This window comes from Sinocyclocheilus anshuiensis, unplaced genomic scaffold (assembly GCF_001515605.1).
Source record: "Sinocyclocheilus anshuiensis isolate Anshui unplaced genomic scaffold, SAMN03320099.WGS_v1.1 scaffold173, whole genome shotgun sequence".
Lineage (NCBI taxonomy): Eukaryota > Metazoa > Chordata > Actinopteri > Cypriniformes > Cyprinidae > Sinocyclocheilus > Sinocyclocheilus anshuiensis.
Genome location: NW_015536480.1, coordinates 1239941 through 1250927, shown reverse-complemented (window position 1 = coordinate 1250927; position 10987 = coordinate 1239941). Strand labels below are relative to the sequence as shown.

The 10987-nt window shown below is 42.7% G+C and overlaps 1 protein-coding gene across 2 annotated transcripts in view; it reads right to left on the bottom strand.

Annotated features, from left to right (window-relative positions):
- Positions 1-10987, bottom strand: part of lsamp (limbic system associated membrane protein) — a 181229-nt gene that overhangs the window by 75777 nt on the left and 94465 nt on the right. For both annotated transcript variants that reach the window (XM_016471433.1, XM_016471351.1), the window contains one exon: positions 4947-5025. In XM_016471433.1, the coding sequence (XP_016326919.1) occupies positions 4947-5025 (79 nt within the window). The remainder of the gene's footprint in view (positions 1-4946; positions 5026-10987) is intronic.

Sequence of the window (10987 nt, the reverse complement as noted above, 5' to 3'; positions counted from 1 at the left end):
ATCGGTATCGGCCAATACTGAACCCTAGGTATCGGATCGGTATCGGCCAATACTGAACCCTAGGTATCGGAATCGGTATCGGAGGTGAAAAAGGCGGATCGGAGCATCCCTAACACATACTGCTGCTGCAGGACAATAAACACTGTCTAGCCGCTCTTGACAGTCGCGGTAGCACTGTCTTGTGTTGTTTCCACCAGCGCGGCAATTCATCACTAATTGATGGATGTCTAAAATATAAAAATTAGGAGAAGCCTAAAACAGGCCCGAGGCCCGGCCCGCGTCTGAACTATGACGTGAAAATTGTCCCGAAGCCCAGCCCGAGGGGTGTAAAAAAGTCTGGGCTGAAATGCAGGGCTCTAGTGTGCCAAATATGCGATTTGAAACTGGCCTACCACAACAGCACATCAAGTTTGAAAAATCAGTAAATTTTACTTAAAAGTTCTGTAAGTAGTAGCCTATAGTATATTGTTGGTGTAAAAAAACGAGCTGCTTTTATCTGCCATGTTAATCAGTAATTTTACACATGATAAAAACGTGCACTTAATTTGCTTGGAAAATACTTGCGAATACGGCAGTCATAAAAAACGTACAGTAGCCCAGCCTAATAATAATTTGTCTATATTAAAAGCATTGCTCTTAACAGACCTGTGTGTTTTGTATCACTAGTGCAGTGTCCGTTCTTGGAGCATGTAAGCCCTGCATGCTCAATGAATAGAGAGGCGTGCCGCTTCCGGCTCGCGCTGTTCTGTAGTTTATTAAAAGTTTATTAATTCTGAACGTGTCGTGTGTCCATATTGCACCAAAATGCGACACTGCACTCCCACTCCCACTCCCACAGCTACACACCCGCCACGCGTGAAGTCGACTGGATGAACGGTTCTCGACATAATAAAAATGCAAACAGACAGACAGACACACAGAGATTCCTGCCTTTATTAGAGAGAAGAATATGTTCAGCCCCCTCCCTCCGAAGCTTCGAATATTCTGTGTTGATTACTACCGAAGCTTCGAAGCTCAAAAAATGGTATTCGGACCAGCCCTACTTGTGTTACATGTAGAATTTTAAACAAACGTTTAAGGTTTCACTAGAAATATTTTAGCGAAATGAATTTGCATCAGAACTATTGTGCTCTATTGTGTCGCGCTCCGTCTGTTTAACATGCATGCGCTCGTTAAGTGAATCTGTGACGTTCACAGAGACGTGCTAGCTTTCAGGACTAGCCTGGAAAACTTGTCTCAAATGCTTTAAACAGCACACGTGTCTGTCAGGGCAAGGCGTGTTAAACGGCATGATCATGAGTTTGTTTGAAGCGCTAAATTTAAAGCATTCTCCTGTTTATGGCAGCTTGGGTTCCTGTGTCTTCTGCTGTATGTAGGGTGACCATACGTCCTCTTTTCCCCGGACATGTCCTCTTTTTGGACCTACAAAATGCGTCCAGCCGGGATTTCTAAATTGCCCAAAATGTCCGGGTTTCGGCTGTTTTCTTAATCCCGCTCCCGCTGAATCTCTGACCACTGACACCTGCTCCCGCAACGTGTTTCGCTCACCTTATTCTCGACCTGTGATCAGTCAAAGCTGACTCCTGCAGCTCTTGTTGGATGTAGGGTTGCCAAGTTTTTTCCACAGAATTGGGCTACTTATATATTTTTGTATATATTTTTTTACATTTTACCTTATTGTATATTTGTATAGTTTACATTAAATGTTCCCTCCTGGTGGAATAACCTGCCCAACTCAATCCCAGCAGCTGAGTCCTTAGCAATCTTCAAGGATCGACTAAAAACACATCTGTTCCATCTTCATTTGACCCTCTAACTCTAGCACTCTCTATTCTATTTCTATTCTAACTACTTGTTTTATTAAAAAAGAAAAGAGCCTTTAACACTAGCATTCTCTATTCTTTCTACTTAATTTATTTTTATTTATTATAAATAATGACCTTCTAACACAGGCATTATCTATTCGTTTTCTGTTCTATTGACTTGTTTTATTTTTATCTAAAAATGACCCTCTGACAGTAGCATTTCCTATTATTTTTCTATTCTGTCTACTTGTTTACTTTTTATTTATTCTAAAAACAAAACAAGCAAACAAACAAAAAAAGCCTTGCTACATATACGTTACGAATGCTACATTAGGCGAAGCCCCGCCCACGAACCCCGCCCCACACTGTCCTCTTTTTGGAAAACTAAAATATGGTCACCCTACTGTATGTCATACGCGTTTTATCCATTGAAATGCATTGTTCACTACTGTAAAGTTCTGCGCACAGCGCTCAGATGCAGATAATCGATAATCAGACTGGTTCATTATCGTTTGTAATCGATCATATTCATTAGTTGCTGGATCCCTAAACCGCAGAGATGTTCTCTGAGGGTAAACATCGCTGCGACCTGAACGACAATCTCCCGTCACGCCGGAGAAGTGGACAGACGGTGTGTTGATGCTAGTGCTAACGGCTAATCAGCGAGAAGGTGAGGTGAAAACACGCGAGTCAGGGGAAAAACCGAGCACTCCACAATCTCACTCTCGCTCAAACGCTGTCTTTCTAAAATAGCGCAGACGTGTGCTGTTACTGTCACAGAAGTGATCATTTACTCGGAGTAATGCTTTCACTGAAGAGGATGTTTTAATAAACCAACAATGACTCTTCTCGTACGGAGACGCAGCCTGCAGCCAGCACCGATGCCAGGAGTGTTAAAAACCAATTAAAATTACAGCATTGTGGGAAAATGGCCCTGAACACTGGAGGGGAACTTCACACCTCAGATATAAAGAGCAGCAAATCACAGGCCCAGAATCACGGGTCGCAAATTAGACGCCAATGCCCCAGATAGCTGCTATCATTTAATAAGCAGTAAACATGATATCTGTCAAATACACTGCAGAATGGCATAAACAAAAAGCGCTGTATGTCCTATTGTTGGTGGAACGTGATAAACAGCTTTGCTAATTAATCCTGGTGGCCCTGAAGGACCGAGCTCTTCACAGGAAGTGCTGCAGATAATCACATCCTGTTCGGACTCGCTGCTTCCTTTGAGAAGACGGGCAACCCAGGCTTTCCCATCATATTGTGCCTCTGTAAACAATCCTCTATCAAGCCAGAAAAACATTTCACGGAAGAACGAAAACACTACTGCATTAGAGCTGAATAAACGATGACGAAATGAAAGGACTAATAACTTGCCGAAAGCCTTGATTGGGAATCTCTGCTTTATATTTTACATTTCTGCATGCTAATATGAATACTTCAGCATTACAGTGCTGAGATATTCCCTTTTTCCATCTTGTGAGTGCTTCATTGCATCTTTTATTAAACAGATGATTGAATTAATTTATAATATTTCTCTGTGAAATTGTCTAGTTTTGCTTGAGTGCTCATGGGTTAAACAGTGAGAAAAGCCTTTAAGACTACAGGGAGCTTTATCTTAACCTATCGCTCTGATTTAAGCTGTCAAGCTGTGAAAACGGCATCTTCTGCTCCATTAATACACAGCAAATGGTCCTGTTTCTGACACCACGATACTAGCGGCTGGCTACATGCTGAATGCAAATAATAACGTCACACTAATCCTAGAATTATGCGGTTATGATAACAAATTAAATTAATTTAATTTAATACATTATGGTGGTAAGACCCTTATCTTTTTTGTTGATATTAAAACTGGCAGAAGATTCAACATGAGCAGATGTTAGACGACGTGCCCTCATCCTCAAAACCATGAACGAGGAGAAAGAAATACGAGCGGAACGGCCTCAAACACAGTTCAGGGCTCTGGTGCTGCTGATGTCTGAACGAGTCTCCTGAAGCAGAAGCAGCTGAAGCTCGGCTCTAATGCTGTTAGCGAGCACATCATTACACTGGAAGAGCCTCTAAAACTCAATCTAAACCTCGAGTCCAAACACAGCCTCTGCACTTCAATCAGAATCAGCCGCATGCGCATCCAGCTACGACTGATTTATGAATGAGAGCATCTCACTCCTGTGTGTCTGAAGACAGTGAGAAGATCAAATGTGTATGTGTGTGTGCGTGTGTGTGTGTGTGAGAGAGTGTATGTGTGTGTGTGAGTGTGTGTGTGTGTGTGTGTGTGAGTGTGAGAGTGGTGTGTGTGTGTGTGTGCATGTGTGTGTGTGTGTGTGTGTGTGCATGCATGTGCATGTGTGTGTGTGTGTCAGGCATCCAAACGAAAACCACTTCAAGAGTTTGAACTGCGGCTGAGAACATGGAGGATTGGGCTCGTGTTCACGCGCTAAACCGGGAGAAAAACACGCTCATGTTCACTAATATTAAACACAAAGTGACCCGCTGCACTTCACAGCCAATCAGCATCACTGCAGCTCAGAACTGAAACACATCTCATCTAATCAGGTCTGTGTGCGGCTCTGATTAATCTGAATGAGTTTCTGAGCTCTGCTGTAATGATGATGAAGAGAAAGTGTTGGGTGTGATGTCTGCTAGTAATCTGACTGAGGGACAAAGCAAAAGATGAAGATGAGGTCAGTTTACAGCAGCTCATGTGAAACCCTGAGCATCAAACACACATCAGCATCAGTCCAGAAATCAGACTTGAAACGACAGTCAATCTATTTAATAATGCAACCAGCAAAGCTCATCTGCTCCTGAGACCATCTCACATCATATGAGATCATGAAGATGAACCCAGAAACATCGTAACAGAAATAACACACCTGTGAAAACCCCGCAAACTTCAGCATATTAACAGAGACTCAAACTCGTCTGATCAGATGCAGTCAGATCATTCAGTTTATGCTAATCAGATGAGCGCGGTCGGAGTATTAATCTGCTCATCTGATCCGACGAGTGTTACTCGATGAAGCAGTGACGGATGCGGTTCTCCCGCAGTGGTGCTGATGAGGAGGAGGAGGAGGCTGAGGGATGAAGGACACGCGGGAGTTAGTTGAGGAAGGAAAGTTCTCGTCTTACCGGATCACGGCGGTGTCTCCCTGTCTGATGGTGATGTTGTCGGTGGATCTCTGGCTGTCCACGCTGATCACCGGGAATCCTGTGGGAATAAAGCACAGCAGTCGGAAAACACACGCCTGCAGCTGACGGAACGATGTGCGTCCGCACACGAACATCTCCACAGGACAATCCACAGAGAAACACAGTGAAGAGATGAAGAGCGCGAGAGATCCGCGGGAACAAACGGAGACTGAAGCGGCAAGGCGCGCGAGATGAACTGAGGAAACTGCCTCTCTCTCGCTACACTAGCGCTCTGCTGCCCCCTTCACGAGAGTCCCGTTATCGGTTGTCACGACAACAGCCCGCTCTGTGCGCGCATCTGAATGAGGAGGACGCATCACAGGCTCCTGTTGTTTGTATACGAAGCGAATCAAAATGACAACAGACTAACCCAAACCACGAAACAAAGCATAAGTTTTCACATTATGATTTTTCTTTTGCAGGTTTTGTTAGATTATCTTCTAAAGGAGAATGTAGTGCTTTAGCACAGCTAGTAAACCCCGGCCTCTGCTGAACAAACCCACACACTGATGCGAAGCCCCTTCACAGGAGACACAGTTCAGAACACTCCACATACTCGCCTTCACTCAATAAAATACAAACAATATCATATTTTTAATCTTACTGAATGATGTATATTGCTTTTACTCATTTATTTAACTACCATTGCTGGAGCATTTTATCTGCATCATTATTATTATTATTTCTTTAAATAGAAATAATCTGTCTATTCCTGCATAAAAACCATAGAGATGAGCCACTGCTTGACTGTGTGCTCTCTCTCTCACACACTCTCTCTCTCTCTCTCTCTCTCGCTCTCTCACACACACACACACACACACAGTGTAGATGTGAGAATGCATAACATCACACACTTCAGGCTGTATTCAGCAGCAAACAGATCAAAGGTAAATGGTGGATAATGTGTGTGTGTGTGAGAGTGTGAAGAGCTCTTGAGCACTGTAGGATAAGTGCTGAATGTGTTAGCGCAGTGCTGACAGTGCCGCATGATTGACATTCAATATGACCAGCAGCTCAGTGTGTGTTTGTGAGGCCAATTAGAGCTGCTGCCTCACACACACAGTTTAACAGCTTCAGCAAATAATGAGACCAGCACTGCATGTGTGTCCATCAGACACAAATATACAGCCCCTCAGACACACTCCTCACTGCCTCTCTGTGACACCCGCGTGTGAGTGTGTGTGTGTGTGTGTGTGTGTGTGTGCACAAGCCCCTCAAACTGTACTTTTTAGATAAACAACACTGATGCCAACATATTTATATCTGGTCAGAAAATGATTCTATAACTCTTGTTTAAGTGTTTGGTTTTGGAGCACTCAATCCAACATTTCTTCACATAATAAAACCACAAAATCGATTTTCTCAGCCTGCAGGTTTGGGAAATGCGCCATGCAAACTGCATTTTGCACTAACTTTTTAGGTGTCTTTGTACTGGTTTCTGATTTGCATAATTCATTTAGAGAATCACGTGCTAAACCAAAGCATGCAGAGGATGCAACAAACAACACTCTCAATGGGTTTCTCCTGAAACAGCAGAACATAAAAGACAACACAGATTCCTTCGGTTAAATCCAGCTTTATATACCTGTATATATATACACATCAGACCAACTCAAATATCACTGCTAGAGTCAAGAACGAAAGAAAAACAAAACAGAAAGCTGTATTTGGTGGAAAACATCCAGGTGGACGAATAAAAAATGTGTATGATGCTCCATTTCACCCTCCATTGCTCTGACAAAACTGGAAGGCTGTATATGAGAGAGAGAGAGAGAGAGAAACCTGAATAAAACCAAAATTATGATCTTTCAGAAAAGATCCAGATCCCAGGGAACACAACACACATTTACATTAGGCACTAAGCAGATAACACACACATCACACTACAGCTGAATATCTGAAATCCTTCTGGACTGTATTTCTACACTCCTGTCATGTCAGAGTTTGTACACAAACAATGTGTGTGTTCAGACTAGAGACAGAATCTCTGCAGCTCTGGGTGTGTGTGTGTGTGTGTGTGTGTGTCTGTCTGTCTGTGTGTGTGAGTGAGTGTGAGTGTGAGTGTGTGTGAGAGTGAGTGTGTGTGTGAGAGTGTGAGTGTGAGTGTGAGTGAGAGTGTGAGTGAGTGTGTGTGTGTGTGTGTGAGCAGCTCCTCAAAGATTCCGCGCCGTCTTGCTAACTTTATTACATGCATCTAAATATGCGCTCAGTTCCAGTACTTTAGAGACTTCTGAAAATCCAGTTTAACAAAAATCTTTGTGCCAAGAAAATGAGTCGGCGTGGAGTTCATATTCCAGGTCTTTCCTAGAACTGAATAATTCAAGCCGTGCATAATTATTCCTAAAACACTCCCCGCTGAACTGCTTCTTCTCCACGCACTGCTCTCGCCTCAAGGTGCGAGAACTGCAGTAATAACTTCTGCATTTTGTGTGGTTTACTGCCAGAATCTGCATTAAAAGAGACTCAGTCTAATGTATGCTAATGGCAGATATATGCTAATGCCAGGGTTTGGATTGTTAGACGGAATAGTCCATTCATTTTATTGGACAACAGCACGCCGGTTACGCGGATGAAGTTTAAACTGCGGCGAGTGTCACGATATTCAGCAGAGGAGCATCAGAAAGCCGTCGGCGGAGGACTGCAGGGACGACTGGACGTCATTTAGCATCAGCTAATGATGGTGACATCACTCCTATAAATGATGAAGGGAGTCATATATCACAGCCGCGCTCGATTCTTTAACGGCCACATTAAGTTTCTCTGATTCCAGTGCGAAGAAGAATCAGGACAAACAGAGAGTTTTCTGGCTCAGGAACCAGCTGTGATTTATCCTCGGCCTTCTGAAGTCTCGCCGCGCAGGATTCTGTGCTCAGAAGGCCTTTAGCATCAGACAGCAGCATGAGCTACAACAAAACATTTGAATGAATTTAGAAAGCGCACACACAGCGGTGCGCTGCATTATTAAACATGCTGGAGTAGATGCAGAGGATTCATCATGTTCATCCAACACGCAGCAGCTTCTATCTGTGATTAAAACGACTTCAGCTGGAGAATATTACAGCCTCACATTCATAACTGCACAGACGGATGATTATCTCTGGAAGGACCAGCTTGAAGATGACAGCAGAAGATGAGAAGGTCAAAGTGAATCTAAAGTGACTATAAAACCCAAAATACACCAGTGAAAAACAATAAAGTGAGAGTTGAGAGCAGCTGGTGACCAGTTTCCACAATCTCTAGACTCTGTTTCTCAACACTCGGGTCAGTTTTATTAAAACTCGTCTAACAGCTTCTGTGTGATCATTTATCATCGCTTTGCCACAAAATACATTCAGTGAAAACACCTTTCAAATGACATCAACTCTGATCTCACTCCAAAACTCAACACTTCACACGCTCGTCACAAACCAGTTCAACACTAAACTCAACCAGACAGAAATCTGACGCATTCCTACAGAAATACCAGCGTGAAATACATTACTGTCACACCCCTGTGGACTGTTGATTGTAGTTTCTCCCTCTGTGTCCTTATTTGGTTGTTCCTGTTCTCATTATTAGTTAATCACCTCATTGTGCTCACCTGTCTGCCCCTCGTTATCTGCCCTATATCAGTTCCTGTCTCTTGTATTCTAGTTTGTCGGTTATTGTGAATGTTGATGTCTACCCTGTCTGGATTTCCTGTTGTCAAGTCATTAAATATCTTCATCTTCGTCATCCTGTCTGATCTCTAGAACACCCTGCCTGTGACAATTACAAATCTAAAGAACGAAATACTCCTAAAACTACTGGATGCAGCTGAACACCTACACAGCGTTAGTTTTTCAACTTCATTCTCATTTCTACAAAACTGAGGAATAATGCTGTGCTGTAATGAAAACGAGAAACACTCCTGCTTTATAAAGACATTTACAGAAGCACACAGTGTGAGATTTGAGCTGTTTTTAGCTCATTGTTTTATGAGTGATAGAGTGTATTTGTTGGGTGAAAACCTTTGCTGGTGTGATGAAAAATGACTTGATGTGAGACTGTATGAAGTGTTTTGGTTTAGAGTTTAAAAAAAAAAAGAGACCTAAGTGTTAAGAAATGAATGAAACTGAAAATCAGCGGTTGATCTACGTGCCAGAATAACCTGCGTAACCTGATTATCTGAAAGCAGTTAAGACCCACTTAAGAGTTTAGGTTTGGTCAGCAGAGATATGTTCAATAAATGTGCAAATGTGGGCAGTACTGGATGAGATAAAACAGCATGTTCAGTGTTATCAGTGCTCCTGCTATCCAGTGTGTGTGTGTTTCTGCAGCAGAAGCTCCAGTCCAGACACACACAAGAGCATAATACTGTATTTACTGTGAGGATTCGGCCAGAGGTCAGCGCTGCTGTATTCAGATCAGGCTGCTGCTCTAATTCAATTGTGACCAGCACGACATCATCTGATTACAAGCAAACGTGTCAATAAACACCAGCAAACACGAGCTGCGGAGAGAAACACTCGAAGGTCACCGCGGCCCTGACAGATGCACTATGGGACTGGACGCACAAACAGTCATAGGGATGTGAGAATCACTGAAAAAATTACAAGTGGCTCTTTTCACTCATTTAGACTGTCGTTTAGATTTCAATATCGATAATGAAATATTAGGGATCTGAAGATGCCATCACTCATCCTCCAGTGCTGATGAAGGAACACTCGTTTAGTGAGGTTTATTTGCTCATGGGTTACTTATTCATTTTCAATCTAAAATGTTTGCTTCAAGAAAACAAACCCAGAGGACAAGGACACACACACACACACTCACAGACACACACACTCTCAGGCTGTGTGATGGTAATCAGACCTTTGCGTCTCAGCTGAAGGAGACTGTAGAAAGCGAGTGGCGGCAGGAGTGTGTAAACACTCACATTCAAATATCAGCGTTTGAAATCTTGCGGCTGTCAGTTTGTGTTTCTCTAATGGAGTTTAAAGTTTGACATCTGCCCTGCAGCAGACCTGTTACTGTAGACCACAGAAGAGATTACAACAAATCTCTCGTCTACACACACACACACACACACACACACACGCCTATCTAAATAGAACACAGAGTGCTTGAAGGTCACTGGAGACTTTAACTGACCTGCAATTCATCATACGGCCATTGCCGCAGCCAGTGTGTGTGTGTGTGTGTGTGTGTGTGTGTGTGTGTGTGTGTGTGTGTGTGTGTGTGTGTGTGTGTAGGTGTGTGTTTGCAGTAAATTCAGATACATATTGTGCTGAATATAAATACATCAGCAGAAACAAGAGTTACTTTTAAAATATATGCTGGTACTAATAACTGACTAAAAATGTAAATCAGTTCATAAATCAAATATCCTAACATGAAACTACTGTTAGACACAGAGAGAGAAAGCGCATCGACTAGATGACTGTTACTCGACAGTCTCCTGAGCACAAATAAAACACATCAGCAGATCAGACACACTGACGGCTCCGCAATCACAGTCTGAACACGGTTCTTAACAGGACTATGATGGAATATAATAGTTTTTGTATCCTAAACTCATGATGCCATGAAGAGCACTGTATTCTTAGATCTGCAAACAACAGATGTACAGTAGTGTGAAGCATCTTTACTGAATAAATAAACATGACTTTAGTACTAGTGATGACTGACTTTCTATCACTGGTCTGATTAATTCTTGAGGCTCATTTATATAATATCACAGATGTCAGAAATTTGATGTGAGTCCAATAGGACTGACTTATGAGCAGAATTAGTTTTAAAACAGAATATTAAATGTTCCGGATTCTCATTAGAGATGCTGTCAGCGCCGAGAATCAAAGAACGACTCTGTGAGGAGACATGTGAGAAACTCTGAGCACATCACTGAGATTCACTCACTCACTCACTCACTCACTCACTCACTCACTCACTCACTCACTCACTCACTCACTCACTCACTCACTCACTCACTCACTCACTCACTCACTCACTCACTCACTCAC